This window comes from Solanum stenotomum, chromosome 3, assembly GCF_019186545.1.
Source record: "Solanum stenotomum isolate F172 chromosome 3, ASM1918654v1, whole genome shotgun sequence".
In the NCBI taxonomy this organism is placed as follows: Eukaryota; Viridiplantae; Streptophyta; class Magnoliopsida; order Solanales; family Solanaceae; genus Solanum; species Solanum stenotomum.
The window spans coordinates 62,491,194-62,513,594 of NC_064284.1; the positions used below are offsets into that span (position 1 = coordinate 62,491,194).

Here is a 22,401-nt window from a genome sequence, read left to right on the forward strand (position 1 = left end):
GTTTTTTGTCTTTTCTAACTTGGCTTGATTATGAAGCAACTCTTTTAGTTTTCATTAAATTGTTCCATCTTTTCTTTTTTAAGTAAAAAGGAATATTTTCTTTTTGAAGTTAGAAAGTAGATAGACATATTCCCCTTTAATAGAGGTGAATGGTGATCCACTCCTTAGTTTTTTTTTTCTCAAAATAAATAATAATAATAATAATTCTACAGTTGTCTATGATTTATGTTTTCAAAATTTAATATTATTAAAAAAAAAAGAAAAGGAATGTGATCTTTACAAACATGGCACAAAGTGGCAAACTTGATTGCCACTCATTGGTTACTAATATATTAGATTCTCCCTTGCCTAAGGGTCATTGTATACATTTAATGAAAGTGGGGATTTTATTTTTTTATTTTTCTTAAAAGATCGTTAAATTTAATTTAGAAGACTTATAAATTTATAGCAATCATGATTTATGTTAGCAGTTATTGAAATCATTAATTAAGAAGTGAATAAACTTTTGCGATTGACGAAAATCTTTACGAAATGAATGAACTCTTTTTATCCATAGTGTAAAAGTTCTTCTAATAAATAAAAGGGAAAAGAGTTTAAAAAATATCCCAATTTTGACCGAATTTGCTGTTACGATACCAAACTTTCATGAGGACCTATTACCCCCTAGACTATTTAATATCGTATTCTTTACCCCCCCTGAACTATTTAATAGTGTATTTTAAAGGTATATATGTGCTCACGTGGACACATTACTATTTATAATTATACAATATTTTTTATATCCACGTGGGCACATATATATACGCTATTAAATAATCTAGGGGGTAATAGATCTTCATGAAAGTTTGGTATCATAACGCAAATTCGATCAAAGTTAAAATATTTTTCAGACTCTTATGCCTAAATAAAAAGGTAACTTTAATTTTAGTTCTTTCTAGATTTTTAGTATACGTCTTGCACAATCCATAATGTTACTATTTTGAATTCTCCCTTGACTAAGGTTCATTATATTCTTTTTATACTATATATAAGAGGCCACAAAAATAGTTGTTGGATGACACGTCAACTTTTTAGTCAAGGGTATTTCTGATATTTTATTCATCTATTTTATTTTGTTTTAGTCTATTATATATATAAATATATAATATAACATATGAAAAATTTGGCCAACTTTTAAAATTTCACTAATATCACATAAATTGGAATAAAAGAAGTAACATATACTACTATGTAAGAATTACATAAAAAGTGATATAAGTCACAATAATTAACAACCTAAAATATCTATAAAAAAATTAAAAAATGTGGTTGTCTTTCGATATAGAATACACATAAATAATCCTCTGACCTAATAACAATTCTTTAATTATTATTTTTTGCAAAACAATACTTATTTATCATTCACTACAGAAATGATTCTTGTATTTAGTGTCGAAGTTATAATGTTACGTACAAATTCGAATGACCTTAATAATTTTTTCTTAAATATTATATTTATATTAAAAAATCTATCAAATACTTTAATTCTAAACTCAATAACTAAAATAAATTACATATTGATAAATTTAAAACGTATAAACTTTAAATCATATTTCTGTATCTGCTTACGTTAAGATCCCCACATATCTTATGTCTAATTTAAATTAGCCTTTTAACTCTACACCATTCACAAAACAAGATTTAAGTATCCAACTAATAAATTAGTGTCATGAGAATATCATTCTAATAAGATAGGAAATATCATGAACAAATACATTAAGAATATTCTTTAGAATAAGATGAGATTAAATTATGACACACAAATGAAAGAACTAGAAATTGCTGTAAAGTTTAATTTTATTCTTTTCAAATTACAAAAAAAATATATATTTTGATGTGTTTGGTCAGAGGAAATATCTAATTTTTTCATGTTTGACTGATTAAAATTTTTGAAAAATATATTTTTTAGAAAAAGAAATATCTTAATCACAAGGAAAATAACTTCACAAGTGAAGTATAAAAAAACAAATTTCGCAAATGGCATTTCACATTAATTGTGTCTTTTTAGTCTCTAACACATCGTACATCTTTACCCCCACCAAGTAACCCCATCTCCACCATCCCACGTCCATCCACGCCTACCCTCACTCCACTCTCACCTCTCATAGTATTTATCAAGATTATATAAAATACTTTTAGGACAATATTTTTACTTCGAAAAATGAATTAAAAATTCACTTATTTTTTCTTAAAAAGTATTTTTCAAGAAAACATTTTCCTTCAAACCGACCTTACCCGGAAAATATTATTATTTTTCCTTTCTTTTTGTTTCTTCACAAGTTTGAAAAATCATCCATCGTTCCTTTTTGAAGTGCATATTTTATTTTTTATTTTTACAAATTGCTTTTTGCCATAGAATCTATACCAATGAGTGGTCACTGAATAATTATTGAAAAAGAAATTATTCTTATTTTCTTGCATATATATATTTGCATCCTTTCTTGAAATCTTTCATCAATTTAATATTTTCTCTCTATAAAACTTCTAAATTATCAATTTTTTTATTTAAAAAAAAAACATTTTTATTTCAATCCAAGAAGTGAGTAGAATTAATGGCATCAAGGAGAATTCACAAGGAACTAAGGGAGTTGCAAAGAGACCCTCCTACTTCATGTAGTGCAGGTAAAAAAAAATAATGTTATTTTTTATATATATTTTACTATCCGTCGTCCCTCGGAGATTAAAATTATGGTGAAATGATAAATATTCTTACATCCTTGACCATATGTTTTGAGTTTGAACCTTAATATAAAGTATCTTTTGATAAAGACATTTAATTTTCAAACTCCAATACGAAATTGAATTAGTAACGCTTCAAAACGGATACATGACAGTTGGCAAAATGGAAAGGGAAAAGTTTACTAAGGTATCCTATGGTGAATCCAAGACACCGTCAAGGAGTTTCACTTTTCAAAGAATTCAAAAATTATGATACTGTCGTAACTCATAACAAGATTTTGAATTTTTCACTTGTTTAAGTTCAAAATTCACGATATTTCCGCATAATTGACTACTAATAATTTTCAAACACGAACTATTTTTCAATAGATTAATTTTCTAGGAACGGACAAGTTTATTAAAGGGTCTATTAGTGAATCCAAAGACACCTATCAAAGAGTTTCACTTATTAAAATTTAAAGTTCATAATATAGCATTATGAATTTCAAAACTCACGATAATATTCTAAAATTTACACTTATTTAAGTTCGAAATCCACGATACTATCATAATGTTTTTTTAAATTATTTTTTAGGTCCTGTGGCTCAGGATATGTTTCATTGGCAAGCAACCATTATTGGGCCAAATGATAGCCCTTTTGCAGGTGGTGTTTTTCAAGTGGCCATCCATTTCCCCCCTGACTACCCTTTCAAACCCCCCAAGGTATGATTATTTATATTAAAAAAATAAAAAAAATATCACACTATATAATATACATCAAGCTCAACAAACCCATGATAAAAAAAATCTCATTTTTATTATTTATATATTTAACCAATATAATTTAATTATACGCTTGTTGTATATAGAGTATACACTGGTATTACATTATTTGTTAGGCGTTAAAAAATCATTAAAAATGTTAAGATCTCCTTTTTTGAAAGCCATAACAAGGCTTTCGTTTCAGAAAAAAATTTATTCATACTCAATGTACGTCAGATGACTGAAAACTTGTCATATATTTATTTGATAAACTATATATTATCGCTTAATTATAATTAATTATTAAGTATTTTCACCTCAATTTAGCATACAATTGTACTAAATTAATATGAATGATATTTTGTATAAATATTGAATATGAATAAGTATTTATTTCTCACACGCACCTCCCAAAAAAATTGGAATAATGGGAAAATAATCAAAGAAATGATTATACTTAACTTTGATAATATTATTGGCAGGTGGCTTTCAAGACCAAAGTATTCCATCCAAATATAAATAATAATGGAAATATTTGTTTGGACATTCTTAAAGACCAATGGAGCCCTGCTCTCACCATATCCAAGGTGATTTTTCTAATATGGCACATTTAAAATATCGAGTCAGTAACTTTTGCGTTGACTATATTTACTAATTTTTTTTCTCCATATACATATATATAGTTTGAACAAGACGCAATACATTCCGTTGAACTTAGTATATCTAGTCAAAAAGGAAAGAAATTTGGAAAATCGAAATCTTTCAATATAATACATATATCATGTTGACATTAAATAAATCATTTCACTTGAACATTATTAGAGTATGAAATTCTTCTACCAACTTAATTAATGAGTCGGTCAAGAAAGTTAAACTACGAATTCTCTTTCGTAATCATCAATTTAATCATTGTTCATGATTCAAGATTCTATATCATCATCCATCAATCAATCATCATGATATATTATTATAATACTAATAATAATAATAATAATAATAATAATAATAATAATAGTTATATTTACTTGTATGACTTAAATTTCTCAATTTGTTTTTATTTTATTTTATGCAGGTTTTGCTATCCATATGTTCACTACTAACAGATCCAAATCCAGATGATCCATTGGTACCAGAAATTGCACATTTGTACAAAACTGATAGGCAAAAGTATGAATCAGTGGCTCGTAATTGGACCCAAAAATATGCTATGAATTGACTTGTGGAATTAGTCGAGGTGCTGGAGAGTTGAACCAGACGCCAAGTTTTTTTTATATTAAAAAAAAACTCATGTTACTTTTTATAACTTATAACCATGATGTCTTCCTCCCAAACCATATAATAAGTGCAGAAAACTAGTATAAAATTAGTGAAATGGGAAGTGTGTCACAATTGAAGTATATATAACTATGCAAATTTGGGTTAAAAGAAATGGTCTTTTTTTTTGCCTTTCCTTACTAAACAATATAAAATGTTGTGAATGAAATTTCTTTTTTCTCATCTGATGTTCAATACCCACACCCACTGCTTTGAATAGGAACACCCACACCCACTGCTTTGAATAGGATATCTCAAGTTTTAAATTCCTACCAACATGAATTGTGGTGCACTGGTGGTAGTGTTTTACCCTTAACCAGAGGTTTCGGGTTCAAGCCTTGAGTATGGAGAAAATCTTGTTGGAAGCGCCACCCCAAAATGGGCCCTACAGAGCGCAATCCAAATTTAGTCGGAGCTCCAATGTGGGCTCCGGACACTGGGTGGGAAACAAAAAAAAACCCCTACTTTTGTATAGTTGATTATCCAAACAAATGCCACAATTTAAGCTAACAGATAATGAAAGTGTAACGAATTTTAACAACATACCCAGTGTACATGCCAAAAGTGGATCTGGAGAGGGTAGAGTGTACGCGCAAACCTTACCTCTACCTCAAGGGTGAGGAAGAGAAATTGCTTCTCATAGACCCTCAGCTCAAGACAATTTTACCAAAATCGCAAAAATGAAAATCAAATGTCATTAGCCATCATGTTGGTAAACAACATAGAGCTATTGCATTTGACTATGCACCTCCAAGCAAACTTTTAGTCCAGCAAATTACTCATAATATCAAGTTCGATCCAGCAATTTATTCACAATCACAAGTTTGATCTGCACCATATAGCCTCAAATTTACAGAGATTTTTATGCGAGAGAATTGTTACAACAATCAAAATCTAAAGTATAACCCATCACAGAGTGGTTAGAATGTACAGATATTTGCAGCTTCTTCCGCTAGCCTGCTGAAAAAACGCAGAATCTCGACTAACAGGCAAATAATAAAACTAAAAAAAACTTGTATTGGGGGAAAAATTATCTGCTTCTGTAACATCAAGAATGCCATCTCCTTGCAAGAAAATGTGTCATTTTTTCATTAAGACTTTATGGATTCATATTTCTCACCAACTGCACCACCTTTATCCTTCTGGAACTGGATATAGCGCAATGTGCTTGCGAGCAAAGCGTCTGCAGCAGGATCAGCGGTTTTATTTTCACTTTGCATTTCAGTTGTTATTAGCTCGATTAAGCTCTGGATGGATGCAACAGTGATCTGTGTGACCCCCTTCTCATAGAAATATAAATACCTGATATCATACAAATGATGAAGTGTATCTTAACGTCAATGACCTGCAAAACTGAGAACGTATCCGAGGAAAGGAAATAAACAAAGGATGTATAGTGTTGTTTACTTGTTTAGAATTTCTATAAAGAGCAAGACAGATCCACTGCTGCCTCGGGTTGCATTCGACATTTGTTGAGCAGCATTTGCAATCCTTAAGGCTCGTTTTAAACAAAGCAAAACCCTGGATCAATGAAAAAGAAGCAACCACATTAAGAAGAAAAAAACTTGAAATCAAGGAGCGGACTCAAGAGGCAAAACTCAGAGTGGCTCAAAGAAGACCCATAAACACACAAACCACAACTCGTGCAGGTATAAACCAAGCTAATAAATGCTCATAATAAGAGAGGCACGCCAGAAGTAAACTTCATCACTCCCTGACATAATTACTAACCTCTCTCCATCCTTGATGCTGTCCTGGTCATCAACCCAGAAAAGATGTGAACAAGAGTAGACAGCTTTGCACTGATCAGGCTTCTTCAGGAGTTTTGCGGAGTACTAAAGGATATTAAAAAAAGAGGGAGGGAACGGTTACTATCATAGAATGATGAAGCAGAAATCAGGAACAAGAAAATAAGAGGTAGTAGAATAGTTACCCCTGTAGCCTTGTGCGTTAGCGTGTCCCTGTTCTCAACACCAAAGATGTGCATTCTCTGAAGAGTACCTATTATTAATTGTATTGCGGTCACCTGTGCTTTAGAGTCCTATCAAAACATTCAACTACAATTAGACAAAGCAATGCATGAAATGTAAAAAACAATGCAGATATATTGAAATTCCAGGAAGTCGAGAAAATAGAGATCATAATAAAGTAAAGATAGGATAAGTAAATACTACCGAAATTTCTTCTTCGTATAGTATATAAGCTTGGGTGAAGAATTCGTAGGCAACAGGCTCTAGGTCAGAGTCATTGGCAGCCTGAGCAACAAACGACATGTCAGTAAACCCATACTTTTTTAATAAGGTCCACAATCTTACACGTCTTAAGGATGAACTCATGTACCTCAGCACACTCTAGGTACAACCTTAGTGCTAGTTCAGGTACTGGAACACTTGAGAGAGCCTCAATTATCTGAAATAAGGTGTATGCAATTCATACATAATACGAATTTCCTCAGCACAATCTTAGGTAACAGGATTATTGCAAATAAAGAAAGAGAATCTAGAGATAAAAAAGGATACAAGAGAAGCAAAGCTGATCTTTCATTTTTCTTTTCACCAAAACTTCATAATGGTGGTCGTCTTATCTTCAGAACTTCAAATGCAATACATGAGTCCTATGTTGCTCGGACTCTTCAAAAATGCCAACGGGTGCGTGTCGGATTCGCCAAAAGTAGTGTATTTTTGAAGAATCCGAGACGGGTGCGGCATCAAAAGTGAAGAGTCCGCGCAACTAAGAATACATCACATACAACCCCATTCAGCTATATTACCTGATTTAAAATCTGAAAAATTTTCTTAGGTATAGCAGATGTTTCTTCCTCTGGAGCATTTTCATCTTGGTTTTGCAGTCGCCTTACCAACTAAAAAAGATGGAAAATCACAACATCAGAAGGTAAAGAAAACAGTCAGTTGTATACAACAAAGGAAAACTCGCTCAATCTCTCTTTTTTTCAAAAACTGGGAAGGGATGGTTTCCATTTTCTGTTATTTACTCCTTTGAAGTTTGAACAAGCAGTTGCACGAAAAAGGATCATCTTAAAATGCATACACAATAACTCAGCACTTGATTCATTTCTTTCGACGAAGACACAGCATGAGGTGTTTAACAGACCACCCATCTTGTAGTCATTGAGTTGTGAATTCAAACCTTAAGAGAATTAAAAATGAGGGGAGGAACTGTAAAGGGAAGCCTCTTTGGTCCTCCTGTCACAATATGCTTCTTCACAGTGCAAATTATCTGCAAATCAAAGAATTGGTAAGCCATATCAAATCTGAAAAGCAAGATACCAACACCTATAGCCGGAGATATAAATGTTATAGACATATAACATTGGATTGACACATTTTACTTTGCACAAACAAACATATAAATGAATAATATGAACATCACACTCTGCTACTTGCTAGATGAATGAAATTTTCATTTATGGATTTACTCAACATACCCCAGTGTAATCCTGCAAGTGAGGTCAACAATATCAATCATCATTGGTCATGTTTTTCCATTTAAATTCAATTTCAGGCCAACATTATACACAGTAAAAGCACTACAAAATCTCCATGACATAGGGCTACAAGATTCCCTAGAAAGCATAACACCTGAAATAAATGTACTAACATGATTAAAACATATTCAAAACTACCTACATAGATCTTTTTCTTCCCTTATGCCCTATCTTTCGTTAAGTTTACATGGATTCCAAGAAATTGAAAGTCTTCCGAGACAACTTTCTCGATGTGATTTTAAGCATACCTTGTCCTCTTTTAACACCTGCACTCACCATGGTCTCACACCAAAAAATCGGTGCATCCGGAGGTCAATGGAATATATGACCAAACCATCTCAAGTAACCTTCTATCATGAAGTACTGACACCTTTTGTCAAATGTCGTCATCTTTTATCTGTCAAATCTTTCATGACCACACATCCATCATCTTTGCATCTGCGTCTCTGTGACACTCGTCTTGTGGATTCGTTGAACTTTAATGGCCAAATATTCACTCACATATAACATTGATGATCACCCCCATATACCATTGATGGTCTTATAACTATTCTATTGAACGTACGTATCAGAACAAAAAATGCCTAGACATCTTCGTGGTACTAATCAAAACAAAAAATATTCTAGATATCTCTCATTAATCAGATAATGGTTGTTGAGGTAAGTGACCAAAGGGGAAATGAAATTGAGTACATGCTCCACAAAAGTATGACAAAATTGACTTAAATAAACTTGACCAAATTCAACCCCAAAATATAAGTTATACATGATACAACACACTTTTCCAGTAATAAGAAGTAGAGAGGTGATCAGCAGAAGGAATATGCAGAGAATCCAGAAAGAGGTATCAATCGTTACCTTCAGCATCTCCTCAGGGTCGTCATTGTGAAGCATTTGAATAAGCCGTGAAACAGAGTTCTGCTCTTCCTTGAAATCTTCTTCATCAAACTTAAATGGAGGACAAAGAAACTTAGGTCTAATGATTTGAGCAAATAAAATTTCAAAAAACTAGCTGCTAAGAACACAGTGGAAAGAGGGTCGAAAGATATGAGGGAACTATTTAGAGAAGCATAGAAGTCTCTGATCACCTCATCATGAAGATTCTCATCCAAATCTCTGATAAGTCCTTTCATTAATTCAAAAAGAGCCTCAACCTGCCAGACCAACAATTCCAAGTAATAAAGAAGGTACTTTATTACAAACAAAATTTAAGAACAAAAAACAAAAGGAACCTAACCTTTTCATCTGTTGAGATGCAAGTTTTGTTTTTCAGAATAGTTTGAACTAAAACATTAGCCATCTCTTTGCTAGTTGCATCATCAAGGTGCTCCATAACATGAGGATAATTTGAAAGCTTTAATGCAGTATCAATATCCTTATACTTCTCCAGTGGAGCACTTAGAAGGGCCACAATCTGTTTTGTTGCTATACTGTCTTTGAGCTTTCCTTTACCAGAAAGCTTCTTAACACATGCACCCTGAAGCGACAAATAGAATGATCATTAGTACGTTATAGGTACCATATGCACAAGGCAGGCCAGAAAGTTATAATAATTCATGCAGCCTTTATCCTTTTAATCAACTTTATGTTGTTTTTGCATTTTTTCTTCTCTTCTTTTTACGCGGTTAAACTGTATCAAATGTAGATAAAAGAAGAAGGGGGGAAACAAGAGTTGACCTACCAAAATCTGATCCACATAATCAAGACGATCAGGGTGGACATGAAGAGTAAAAGTTAAAAGAGATGAATATAAAGTCACAACTCCAGCTATAGGCATGTCTTCTTGGGCTTCAATCACCTGCACCAAGACAGAGATGGGCATCATATCTGAACTGCTTGAAAAGTCACAGGACACCATTGGTATTGGAAGAAAAAAGTAATGTATTAATTTCTTGAGTCAGCAAACAGGAAAAAAGTTGTAAGGATGTCATGGAAGGCTTGGTGTCCCCTATCATACTATGGAAACGCCCATAAGTTTTGGGGGGGGAGCAACAATAAAATCATAATCATCTGTGGCTCTGAGCATGCATAAATCACTACCACTCTAAAGTTGTGAGAAAGGTAACAGTCTCTATGACTTAACTTTCCACTGACATCCACAGATCTTTGGTCAACTTCTATTTTTCGACGTATTAATTATTGAATGAGTCAGAGAATTGGTTAGAGTTTTGAAAGTTCTTCAAGTTCTTGTTAATCTCCACATGCTGGAGGTAGATAATTCCGGCCTAGGAGAGTTCTCTTTCAGAATATTCCACACCTTCATAAGCAAGAATTGCATTTACTCAAGATAGGACTCATTTACCTTCCCTATGGCACTATTTAGTTTCGCAAAAGCTTCCACTTGAAAAAACTCAGGTAAAACCTGCAGTTAGAAATGATTTAGAAACTACATATACAAAATCTGATTCCACAAAAGTTATTTTATATGTGTTACTTACATCTATACTTAAAGCAGCATAGTTCGAGAGCCTTTCCATCAGCCGAGCAAGCACCATTTTGATATCAACAGATGGCTGAAGAAGAAAATGACAAGGAAAATAGTGCTCGGAAGTTTAATTCTAATAGAAGTTAAGCATTAATTGGCAGTTATCTAGAACGGTCACAGAGACAGTTCAAACAACAGGCACAAATTCATATCACCAGCGTGGATTTATCAACAATGACAAAAAAATTCTAAGATCTTATGAAAGGCCGATGACAAAGATACTGAACTTTTTTTGAAATAGGTAACTTGACAAAGATACTGAACTTCAGTATACCTTTTTTAAAAACAAACTTCAGTACCTAATAGGGTGGGTTGTCAGCCTAACATCAAACGACATAAACAAACTAGACTCATCACAAGTCATCAAACGATATCTTTCGTCTGAAACAAAGTTGTATATTACACTGTTGCAGATAGTAAACAAATCTCAAACTCCTGGCATCCTACCAGGCATGACAATTTTCCTTCATTGCTTAAGTGTTCTATTTGACTAGAAGCTTGTTTCATGAACCAACAATAAAACACACCTGAAGCTGGGGACAAGCACCCAATAAGGTTTCAAGAGTTTGTAAGTGATATTCATCAGGGAAGACTTGAATTATGCAATCCATCAAATAGCCCTGAGCAATCTCATCTTTACAGTTGACAACCTAAACATAATCATGAGATACACATTTTGAGACCAAAAGAAATGGTTCACATTTTGGGTTTAAACAAACAGCAGAAGTTATCAGATGGACACTAAATCGCTAGACAAATCACCTGCTCTAAAATTCTTGGAAGCACCGTCTCTTTGTACATCTCAAGGTCAATACCCTCAATTTGACCGAGAACATGCAGATTCTTCCCGACCTACCAAAAGTAAAAGCAAAAAGGAAAAGCTTCGATGAGTGTACACATCCACGGCTTACTTGATTGCTAGTAAACATGATGAAGTAACAGCTCATACGAGATCACGAAGCTCGCTCCTTTCTTTTTCGCGTTTCTTCTTTTCCTGAGCAGGTCCCTGCAGATGAGAAAGCCCGATGCTAGCCTCAACTCATGATCAGCAAAGAGTATGAATCATTCACAAGCATTAAAACACCTGCATGACCACAAATTATGCCCTCATGATTTACATTTACCTTCATGACATGCAAGCATTGTGGTACTATGCATGTCAAGGCATGAGAGCATGTTATAGCATCCACACATGTTTCAACCAACCTGATGTTGCATTCTAACCCAGAGTTTGTTCATTTCCGTGAAATTTTGGAGTACAAACTCTACAGCATCCACAATAGTATCCGCATCTCTGTGGAAGGGAACAAGATATTAGTGTATAAAACAATAATGTTCACATTACAAGTGAGATTAAACATAAAAGAAGCTTCAATGAAGGTAAGATAGTCTCTTTTTCTTTTTTTCTTATTTCTTTCCTCAGTGTCAAGATCATACTACATTTACGAAGTTGAGGAAACCCTCAACTAATCAATTGGCAGTAAGACAACCATAAAACAGATTATATGAACAACATAATCTGCTACTCCAGCATTTTATTCAAATATTCAAAATAACACACAGATACACTGCTGGTCCTGCCAATCAGTTTGAGTCATGTCAGTGGTTCGTGCATTCAGGTTGACACTTCATCGTAGTATTTTTCTCTATTAAGCACTTATATTTAGAAGCTAGAACATTGTTAAGGAAACCCAACAAACTTGGAAACTGACACATAATTCTTGTAACTAAATTGATGGTAAAACACCATGGAGCTGAGTAACACCCTTACCCTTCATACTCAGAACCTATATCAGGCAATTTATCCTTGCTAACTTGGGAAAGGTAACTCCTCAGAAAGAGTCCACGTAAAGGATGTTGTATACCACGGCACATTTCAACCAGGTCTTTAAGGATATCCTTGGCGGGAGCCTCCTTGGATTTGATGTACACAGACCCCACTGTGCAAAGTAGATACCTGGGGAACAAAAGCAGGGGTATGAACTTTAGAAAGTAGAATACGATTGTGAAGTGTATAGAAAATAATAGAGAACCAAACTAAAGACAAGCTTGAAAGCAGACAGATAATAAATGGAGCATCTCTTTGACATAGGTTAACAATTAAAGAACAAAGGAACCAACGAAATGAAGCACATTACTACCACTCCACCATCCGTATTTTTATCTTGATCTTGAATAAAAGTAGCAACTAATATAGCAGTGAAAATCTTAGTAACAATATTTAATATCTCAGCATCCCTAAGTACCTACATGTCTTTAGCTATCCTACGAACTTCCTGAACTCCTCTCCAACTACCCATCCTAAACTAGTCTGAGCATAATCTGCACTCCTGTTTGCTACAGCATCACCAGTTCTCTAGATATATATTAATAACTACCTAAAATAGCAGTGCTTTCCAAATAATTCCATAAACTAATTGGAAATTTTCCAGTTTGAATAAACTATATTGCAAGTTCTAGTATTGATCTCCATTAACCAAACTGCTAAAGCAGCAAAACTTGCATTCGTGTGAGTCATAAAGGAACATCCAACCAAGGCTAAAGGAAGGCTGAGTCTGAGAACAGATGTCTGCAAGTAGCAGTGTTATCAAAAGCCAAAAGCACAAAAAAACTCCAAGGTCTTTTCGGGTGTTATGCGCAAATAAAGTGTGGGCTTCAATGAAAAAGGTGCAAAAGGAGAGAAAGTGAAATATGTATGTGTAGTCCAAGATTAATAATCATAAGCATGAATGACAAATATATGGATGAAGCCATTAAAAAAAAGTTAAGATAAAGTGTAATATCAATGGTTTAGTGTCACATCTTCAAGATTGCACTAAGTGGCCCTTAAAACCTTAATGATGACAGTGAAGCACCCATAAAGCGAAGCAAAGAGCTCAACATGTTTTGCGCCTTGCGTCAGGGCTTAGGTGTGCCTTTGACATCATCGGTAAGTAATTAAGCGAAGAACAGTAAGATTAGCATCGAAAAAGTAACTTAAAAGCAATGCCACATGCAACTGGTCCTAATACTTCACTGTATGTAAAGGAAAAGTCATCTCTGTTACACTGGTTGTTCTTTCTACCTATATTTGTGGATTCTCCATCAAAGATAAGTATAAGCCAAATATTTTCTCACTAAATCCATTTTCTGATTTTCTCTAATGTTTTGCCTATGCTTTCTCAAGTGTAGATTTTCTAATGTTCTCACCCAGGAAGTATAATGTTTTCTTTTTCTGGCTTTCAGCCATGATTGATAGTTTTCTCTATATTTGATTTGAGTCTTTAATCTCATTACTTTCCTAAAAAAAATTGTTCCTGATAATTTAAGCCCAAAGTACAACTCTCTGGAAACATACAAAATAGATACAGATTGCAAATCTTTAAGCCAATCCGCAAACATGAAATTACTCGCTCAAGAACTTTACGGTAAAGCTTGCAGAAAATGGAGTTAAAAAGGAAGATACAGTTGGATCACCACAACAACTTACAGTCTAGGCAAAATGTTGCCAGCGTGCTGCACGAGTTCATACAACTCAACAATTGAGCAACCCCGCTTTGTCTCCTCCTTGAAGAACATTTCTAGCTTTCTCAATTCATCAAAAGCCCGCATATCTAATAAAGCAATGAGCATTTAAATATTTAAAAGATTTCAAAATTTACAAATAATCGAATAAAATAACAACTACAACACTGTCCTATCAAATGCTTTTAAAATGTTGAAATTCTTTTTTCAGCATATCAACAATACAAAAACAACAACAACAAACCCAGTATAGTCCCAAAAGCGGGGTCTAGGGAGGGTAGTGTGTACGTAAACCTTACCATACCTCGAGGAGGTAGAGAGGCTGTTTCAGGAAGACCCTCGGCACAAGTAACGAACATCAAAGCAACTAACAGAACAATACAGAAGTAAAGAAGACATAGAAAATAATACGGAAACATAACATAACATACCAAAGAGGAGCAAATGCAACAAAGAAACACACTAAATAACGAGGAATAAGAAAAGGTTGTAAGATAGGCCAAATACGATACAAATGCTACTACTACTGGTAAAAAAAACAGATACAATGCACCAATCTATCCTGCTAGGAAATGAGACAACACTCCCCTACCTACTAAAATTTTAAGTTAAAAAAAGCAAACAAATAGCAACACAGTTCTAATACTGGGGTTAAGGAGCTAAAATAAATTTTGAAATTAAGTTACAATTTATCAAGTGAGCAACAATTAAGATCAGATCAAATGAAAAAGTACACACATAGCTCGTAGTATTTGTGAGGTGATAGCCTTGAAGTTCGGAGCTCCGACAGCATCTGAGCTGAATATTTGAGTGCATCTTTCAGATTATTTGAGTCCTACACAATTCATACAAAAACTCAAAAGTTAGGTCTCTGGAAACCAACAAAAAAAAAATACAAATAAATATTGCAAAAAAATTGGGGGTTTTGTGAAAATACAAGAGCGCGATGCATGTGAAAGGCGTTCTGTTGAATGCCGGCGATTCCAGAAGCTAGAAATTTCTCTTCATCTTCAACTCCGTTAGGGGTCATAGTGTTTTCCGATCGATTTCTCGGTGAATTCGCAAAGTCGACGAGCTTTTCTGGGTTCTGTGTGTGTTTTTTTTTGCGTATTTTGACTTCAGTTTTGTGACATTACTTCCTTGCAACTGCCAAGTAAGAACCATGGGTCGGGTCGGGTCGTTTGACACCCAAGTTTGTCCTTTGGTTTATTTGTTTTTTCGGATTGAAGAAAATTCTCATTACTTATTCTTATTAAGATGTTTAAATTTAATTATAGATTTAAATATTAGTTTGAGTATTAAAGTTAAGACCTCAAAATAGGCATATTAAAATATTATATTAACAAATATTTTGAAAAAATTGTATGTTGATCGATAGTGATAACTGTGTGTACTAGTCGATGGTAGTTGGTGGTCGGTGGTCAGTAGTGATCCTACGTAGTAGCTAGTGGTGATAGAAGATGGCAACAGTGATTAAATAAACATGATGGTTCTTGATGATGGCAGCTGATAAATGTGGTAGATGATAGTGATAGCTAATTATGATGTTAATCGATAACGATGATTAATGATATAGTAAAGATGATTATTTGTAGTGATTAGTGATGGATTGATAATTATAATAATAGTAATTGCAACGACTAATTGTGATGATTTGTGATAGTAATGAATTAATGATTATGAAAGTGCCTCATCTCAGGTCATTTGATTCCAACACATAAAAGCCATGGAGTAATAAATTCCAAATGCATGTCATTTGATTCCAATATGAGCAATCTTAAGCTCGATTGCTTGTATACCTATAGCATCACAAGTACATATTTTTGTTTACAAACAATCAATAAATTCATAAAAGAAAAACATTTGATTACAAAAACTCATTGGTAACATTGGAATCGAGGATCAATCGAAAACAACCAATATACTTTCACAAAGGTAGGGATAAGATTGCATGCACATCACCTCGTCAAGTATAACTTATGGGATACGTTGGTTATGCTGTTATAACTCATTGGTAACATTGTGTACTCTAATAGAGTTATCCACAAATGTGGAATACCCCCTATTCAATACCTTTTTTCAGTTTCAGATATAAAGGCTCAGATTTTCATTTTTCTTATAAATTTCATTTACTGCAGTAACAAACACTGAGATAAGTAACAAGCAACTCCCAAACCCCAATAAATAGAACTTACAGAGAACTATACACAAGCCAAGTCTCCATATATTATTCGCAAAAACTTTCAAATCTATCTAAACCTAGTAATCGTCAACCACCTTCAACGAGTGCCCTGGGGTAATATTACAAAAACTGCATCCTGTCCATTTTGCTACCAAAGACGAAAACGAGATAGTTTTCTACTATACATATATCAGAAGAGGAGAACACTGGAAATCAACGGAGTTTATTCTGAGCAACGGCCTGGCATAATTCATCCTCATAGAATAGAACTCTATTAGAACCCAACGACTTGCATAGGGACGTTGGTATAACAGATGGAACCATGTATCTTTTAGGGATAGTAGACTCTTGGAAAAGAACAGCTGCAATTTGCCTCATCTCTGGGAACTTGAGACGGGGTGAGGGACGTGGACCATGTTTTGGAGCCTTAGGAGTGTGAGGAGTGTTGATCCATGCACCTTTTCCGTTTTCTTTGCTGCAAGTGACAGGCATATGAGAAATTCAATAGATATGTCTATAGCCGTCAGGATATGGGGATAAGAGATGAAATATTACCATACAAATGGCCAGTGATCAGTGGGGGAAGGAGTCGTGGTTCTTAACAACTCCTGCCGCATTCTATCCGGAGTAGTATAATTAAAATGGAAAAGCCTTGCCTGAATTACCTATTGAATTTGATCCATTGATTAGATTCCAACACATAACCCATTTTAAAAAAGAGATGAACACAGAGAGAGAGATAGAGACTCACTGCCTTCCTGATCTTTTGAGAGACATGGAAAACTGCTTTAAGTTGGTCGTGGTGTAAATGGCACAGTAGTTTGACCTCAATCAGAAAGTAAAAAAACTATCAGCTATTCAGCTAAGATAATTAAAAGGAGCAAAACAAAATACATAAAAGATCAGTTTCCTAAATCACACCACCAAGCATAACACTCACAGGGCAACACTAAGACCCATGCCCTGCAGATCTTGAATTCAATTTTTCAGTGAATGCAGAGAACATAAAGAAAAGCACACATATCAGCAAATGTTTCATGTATCACAACACCCACTGGTCTTTGAAATATATATCACACCATTCAGAGATAAGCTATTTTCAGCTGATAACCCAGTCCTTCCAACTGTTTCTGTTCTAGTATTTACTTTCTTTTTCATAAGCACTATATACTCTTGAGTTTTCTAAAATTGAGTAACTTACAAATCTGACCTTAAAGTAAGCAGGTCTTCTACATGATGCTAACCAGGGAGACAACAGGAGGGGCAAAGAGGTGAAAGAAAATGTGGACGGATACTAAAATACAGGCATGATATGGATTCCTGCTGTTATGGAAGAATGACAATCATCAACAAATAAGGAAATTATAAACAGATCCAGCTGATATGATGTTGTGGATGAGACACATTTATGTGGGGCTTCAATTCATAAAGGTTTTCCAAAGAAAATTAATGAAATCAATACTATAAATGCTAAATATTATATTTTACAAATATCAAAACAATTCAAAACTTCAAATGAAAATGACATAAGAACCATTCGAGATTGTTAACCACCATGGTTGTCATATTTTCTTCTAAGTGTAACACAAGATCCAACGTCCACAGTTCAAAACATGCGAGTGGGCAAAATGATGTTAATCAGAACATTTGATGCATCAGTATAGCATATGATCAACAATAAAATGAAAGAAAAAGGAATAGAACTCTCTATACCAGTAAATCCATTGGAAGAGACTCGAGCCTTGACTCTGATGTGCACTCAAATGCACCAGGTGTCTTTGGTGTCATTTGCAATTTATACTGCTTAGATACATCAATGGGCGTATTCACAGAAGCATAACAAGACTTCACAGGTGATAAAAATATGGGACTTTCATCAACAACATTATTTTGAAGTGCAGCTTTATCGTTCGTTTCATCTGAAGTTATTACAGCCACCCTTTTCTTCCCAAGATCCGTACAAGATTTAGCAGCTGATGCCTTAGTGTAACGTAGCTGAGCCAAAGCACCTGGTTTCAAATATTTTCCCTTTGTACTCCTTGACCGCCTTTTCTGTTTTGGAGTCTTGGATTGACCATCTTTGGGTGACACTTTACCCATATTATTCTGATTTGCTTTCTAGTTTCCAATCAGTTTAACCAAATCATCACCTAATTTCTCAAAGTTTCAACTTTAATCAATTCTTTTGCTTATTTATCAAATCAAGACCGAATCTAACTCTGATTGCTCTTCAACATTGACCTGAAAAGTTAAAAAGTTCCAAGACATAGCCATCAAAACAGGAAAGATTCCAACTTTTAATAAACAAATTAACAACACAAAACATTAAAATCAGAAACCACAACAAATGGATGACATAACTAACTTCTTCAGAGTTACAACAACAGGATCTGGATGAAATAGAGCATCCAATCCAAAAACAGGATCAAGATAAAATAGAATCAAAATTCACAGCTAAACGCAATAGAACATACAATTACTTAAACATATAGCAATCCACACATGCCACAAACGTACACAAAGAACTCCAAAAAATCATCCATACTAATACATTCAAATCTCAAACTAGTTAGAATAAATTCTAATAGCTACAACTCCACAAAATGAACCCGCACCCATGTTAGATCCTCCAAAAATACACTACTTTTGAACAATAGCTAATATAAATAGCTACAAACAAAACCAAAAAAAAAAAAAAACGACTAGATCCTAAACTAGTTAAGATCAACCATATGAATCTTCTACCCTTCAACAAAATAGCAAAAATCTAAACCAAAACATCCATGAAAAAAAACAGAGACAGAAAAAACAGCTATACACAGAAACAACAAAAATTGCTCCTCAGTATTGAACTAGTTAAGATCAATTCCACAACACTACAACAACATATCCAATATAATCACACAAAGTGGGGTCCGGAAAAGCTACAGTGCACGCAAACCTTACCTTACACCGCTGAGAAACTGTTTTCGATAAATCCTCCGCTCAAGGAACTGTTTTACACGACACATAAATGCAAAAAAACGCAAATCAGACCTCCATGAACAAAAAAAAAAAAAATACACAAAAATTGGAAAAAATAAGAACGTAATCCAAAAACAAAATTGAACAACAAAGGTATACAGGAGAAAAATGGCGAACCTGAAATGATGCAAAAAAATCGACCCGATAAGCAGATAGAAGCGAAAACCCTAGCAAAATGCGGAGAGGGAAGAGGAGGGAAGTGAGAAGAGGGAGTTCCTAATATCTAGGGTTTTGGTTAAAAAATAAAATAAAATATTTGAATTTGTTGTAAATGCCCGCCAAATTTTTCAACAACTGTTACCATGTAGTTTTAATGAGATATTAGTACTTTAGTCCTTAGAATATTAATAAATTCTAAATAAAGCGAAAAACTATATTATCAAGCAAAACAAACATACTTTGTATAATACTTTTGTGGAATAGAGAGACTGTTTTCGATAGAGATTCATTTCTAAAAGAATAATAATAATGTGGTTACTCAAAATAATAATACTAAGGCTAGTCCCCTCCTTCTCCAACATTACGTGGGACACACTTCCTCTCCACATGATCGAATCATCTCATCCATGCTTTCATTGTGTTGTCTGCCATAAACGTCACTCTCACCTTACCCCATATAACCTTATTTTTAATCATATATGTATCATAGCATTTTCATACATCCATCTGATCATCCTTATAACTATTACATTAATCGTTTGAACGTGTGTATTTTTTACTAATCAAAGCTCTGTTTCATACAGTAATATCGATCTAACCACCACTTTATAGAACTCAATTATCTTTAAATTTTGCTCATATATTCTTATAAGACAATACCTCAAGTGTGAGCCTCCATTTTACTCACCCTACTCCAATATTAGAATGTATGGTCAAACACATACTAAATATCACATACATCTATATAAAGGAACAAAAACTCATATTTAAGTTAAAATTGAAAGTTACATGTGTTAATCCATATATCATAAGGATCACAATCATAATTCATTAATAATTAAGGGACTAAAGTAAATACTTTTATTCTAAAATAAAATAAAAATAACTGATGAACCTAGGCCCCACTTTATGGACTCTTGGGAAGTGGGCCAAGCCCACGTGGGGTATGATAAATAGATTAAAGCTGACGTGGCAAGTTTTAATTGGTTGTGCTGACAGTATTTGAAGGGCTCAAGTAGGAATCCGAGGTCAGCATTCTGACGTGGTCTATTTTCCTACGGCGTTGATGGCGGCAAACTTGGATTCTAATTAAATTTTATTTATTTAATTTTGTGATTTTTAAAAAAACATATATATATATATATATATATATACATATATATTTTATCTGTCTTTTCAAAAAAAAATTAAAAAAAAAACTTGGGAGGGAAAATTTGATTTGACAATTATCTGTATTTTAAAAATTATTTTACGGAGGAAAATATAAGAAAAAAATATATATTTATATCATTTTTTGGGTTTTCAACTTTATATTTGATATTCATATTGAGATAAAGTTTTAATATGATACTCTGATTAAAGGTGAAAGATTCATATATTTATTCGATTGTAAAATTGAAATTTTTTTATATGCGAGATGTAAACAAGAATATCTCATTAGATTATTTATCTCACATTTTATGTGGAATTGATGATTCATCATTTTTATATAATTAGTGGAATAAAATAGTTTTGATGATATTTATAACTAAATGTGGGATAAAACATTCTCATATCTTATCCTAGAGTTATTATATTTCGTTAATTATATATAATATTTTTTAACAAAATATATCGAAAATATTTTCACGTTCGTTAACCCCATAAATCACCCTTGAACAAAATGTTGATAAGAAAAATTTTAAAAATAAACATGAGAAACATTTTTTAGAAAGTTGGAAAAAATAAAAAATAATTTGTTAGCTTTAAAATATTTTAATTAGATCCTATTTAATTATGAAAGGATCCTATGTGAAAAAGGGATATTAAAAGGACTATACAACTTCTTTTTCCTTGGATTCTCTTCTTCTTATTTTTTTTATCCGATGTGTTTAGTATCTGTCTAAGGTTTGATTAATTTGAATTTGCGACAGACAATCTCACTTCGAAAAATAAAGCATTTTTCATAAAAAAGAATTGACTTCATATTAAAACTCGAACCTTGCTTTGAATTCTCTTATATGAATAAAGTTTAAGATGATAGATTAAAGACATTTTTTAATCCCTAAAAATCCCTATAAGTTTTGGATTTTGTTTATAAGTCCGATAAATTATTTTTGCTACGATTAAAAATTCATAATTTGAAAATTCAAATTTTGGATCCTTGTTATAATATTTTATGAAAACATGAAAAATTTATTTCATTCACACAAAAGATGATAGTCCAACGCTCCATCACACATATTGTCCTTGCTACATTATTTAGGAGTACATGAATAATTTGTCAAATATAATTCATGATCCTTTAAATTGAGAAATTTGTCCTTTGTACTTCAAAATTCATGATCCTTTAAATTGAGAAAAGTACATGAACTTTTGATTATTTTTTTTTTTAATTATTGGATTATCGATTTTTAACGTTTTGAGTTTTTCTTTAATGGGTTAATCGATAACGATTCGATAGTAAATTAAATAATTATTTTATACCATTTGGTATATAAAGTCCTTGATTTAGAGTTTAGTTTCATACTTTTATTTCCTGGTTATCTCAAACTCACAATTATTCTACAATGTAACAATGTTTGCTTTTGAGTAAGATGCAATTTGTCAAACTCATGTGCATGATTCATTTGGTTTGTCACCTTATTTCTAAGTGATTTTCAAAGAATTTTTTGATGTCAGATCTTAACAGTTAAATCGATAACGATCAATAACCGATAAGACAATATCTTAATGATTTTATAACGATTTACCATGTCTATAAATCAATCATCGATAAGTTGAACCAAT

General features: G+C 33.1%; 3 protein-coding genes across 3 annotated transcripts; 1 reads left to right on the forward strand and 2 right to left on the reverse strand.

Moving 5' to 3' along the window:
* Positions 1 to 2,498: 2,498 nt before the first annotated feature.
* LOC125858580 (ubiquitin-conjugating enzyme E2 5B-like) lies at positions 2,499 to 4,904 on the forward strand. The gene is made up of 4 exons (XM_049538397.1): positions 2,499 to 2,661; positions 3,293 to 3,420; positions 3,942 to 4,046; positions 4,532 to 4,904. The coding sequence occupies exons 1-4, from the start codon at positions 2,592 to 2,594 to the stop codon at positions 4,673 to 4,675; spliced, it is 447 nt and encodes a 148-aa protein (XP_049394354.1). The 5' UTR covers positions 2,499 to 2,591; the 3' UTR covers positions 4,676 to 4,904.
* Positions 4,905 to 5,570: 666 nt separating this feature from the next.
* LOC125858541 (vacuolar protein sorting-associated protein 35A-like) lies at positions 5,571 to 15,382 on the reverse strand. Its single transcript, XM_049538345.1, has 22 exons — positions 15,205 to 15,382; positions 15,006 to 15,102; positions 14,233 to 14,356; positions 12,535 to 12,720; positions 11,970 to 12,057; positions 11,713 to 11,769; positions 11,526 to 11,615; positions 11,291 to 11,413; positions 10,717 to 10,791; positions 10,581 to 10,640; positions 9,960 to 10,076; positions 9,516 to 9,755; positions 9,367 to 9,432; positions 9,137 to 9,226; positions 7,921 to 8,010; positions 7,544 to 7,633; positions 7,114 to 7,182; positions 6,948 to 7,028; positions 6,707 to 6,814; positions 6,505 to 6,608; positions 6,181 to 6,294; positions 5,571 to 6,075 (listed from the first exon to the last, which is right to left on the reverse strand). The coding sequence occupies exons 1-22, from the start codon at positions 15,295 to 15,297 to the stop codon at positions 5,865 to 5,867; spliced, it is 2,373 nt and encodes a 790-aa protein (XP_049394302.1). The 5' UTR covers positions 15,298 to 15,382; the 3' UTR covers positions 5,571 to 5,864.
* Positions 15,383 to 16,484: 1,102 nt separating this feature from the next.
* Positions 16,485 to 19,684, reverse strand: LOC125858568 (F-box protein At4g35930). The gene is made up of 6 exons (XM_049538382.1): positions 19,591 to 19,684; positions 19,396 to 19,442; positions 18,163 to 18,690; positions 17,201 to 17,275; positions 17,005 to 17,114; positions 16,485 to 16,924 (listed from the first exon to the last, which is right to left on the reverse strand). The coding sequence occupies exons 3-6, from the start codon at positions 18,547 to 18,549 to the stop codon at positions 16,663 to 16,665; spliced, it is 834 nt and encodes a 277-aa protein (XP_049394339.1). The 5' UTR covers positions 18,550 to 18,690; positions 19,396 to 19,442; positions 19,591 to 19,684; the 3' UTR covers positions 16,485 to 16,662.
* Between the last annotated feature and the right edge of the window lie 2,717 nt (positions 19,685 to 22,401).

Bases quoted from the DNA above. Each gene is read 5' to 3' on its own strand.
- LOC125858580 (XM_049538397.1), top strand. From the start codon at position 2,592: ATGGCATCAAGGAGAATTCACAAGGAACTAAGGGAGTTGCAAAGAGAC. The intron at 2,662-3,292 runs GTAAAAAAAAAT...ATTATTTTTTAG, and splicing joins TCCTACTTCATGTAGTGCAG to GTCCTGTGGCTCAGGATATG. The intron at 3,421-3,941 runs GTATGATTATTT...TATTATTGGCAG, and splicing joins ACCCTTTCAAACCCCCCAAG to GTGGCTTTCAAGACCAAAGT.
- LOC125858541 (XM_049538345.1), bottom strand. From the start codon at position 15,297: ATGACCCCTAACGGAGTTGAAGATGAAGAGAAATTTCTAGCTTCTGGA. The intron at 14,357-15,005 runs GTGTGTACTTTT...TTGCTTTATTAG, and splicing joins TCACAAATACTACGAGCTAT to ATATGCGGGCTTTTGATGAA. The intron at 10,641-10,716 runs GTAAGTAACACA...TTCTAACTGCAG, and splicing joins ATGCTGCTTTAAGTATAGAT to GTTTTACCTGAGTTTTTTCA.
- LOC125858568 (XM_049538382.1), bottom strand. From the start codon at position 18,549: ATGGGTAAAGTGTCACCCAAAGATGGTCAATCCAAGACTCCAAAACAG. The intron at 17,115-17,200 runs GTGAGTCTCTAT...CAAATTCAATAG, and splicing joins CTCAAAAGATCAGGAAGGCA to GTAATTCAGGCAAGGCTTTT. The intron at 16,925-17,004 runs GTAATATTTCAT...TGTCACTTGCAG, and splicing joins GATCACTGGCCATTTGTATG to CAAAGAAAACGGAAAAGGTG.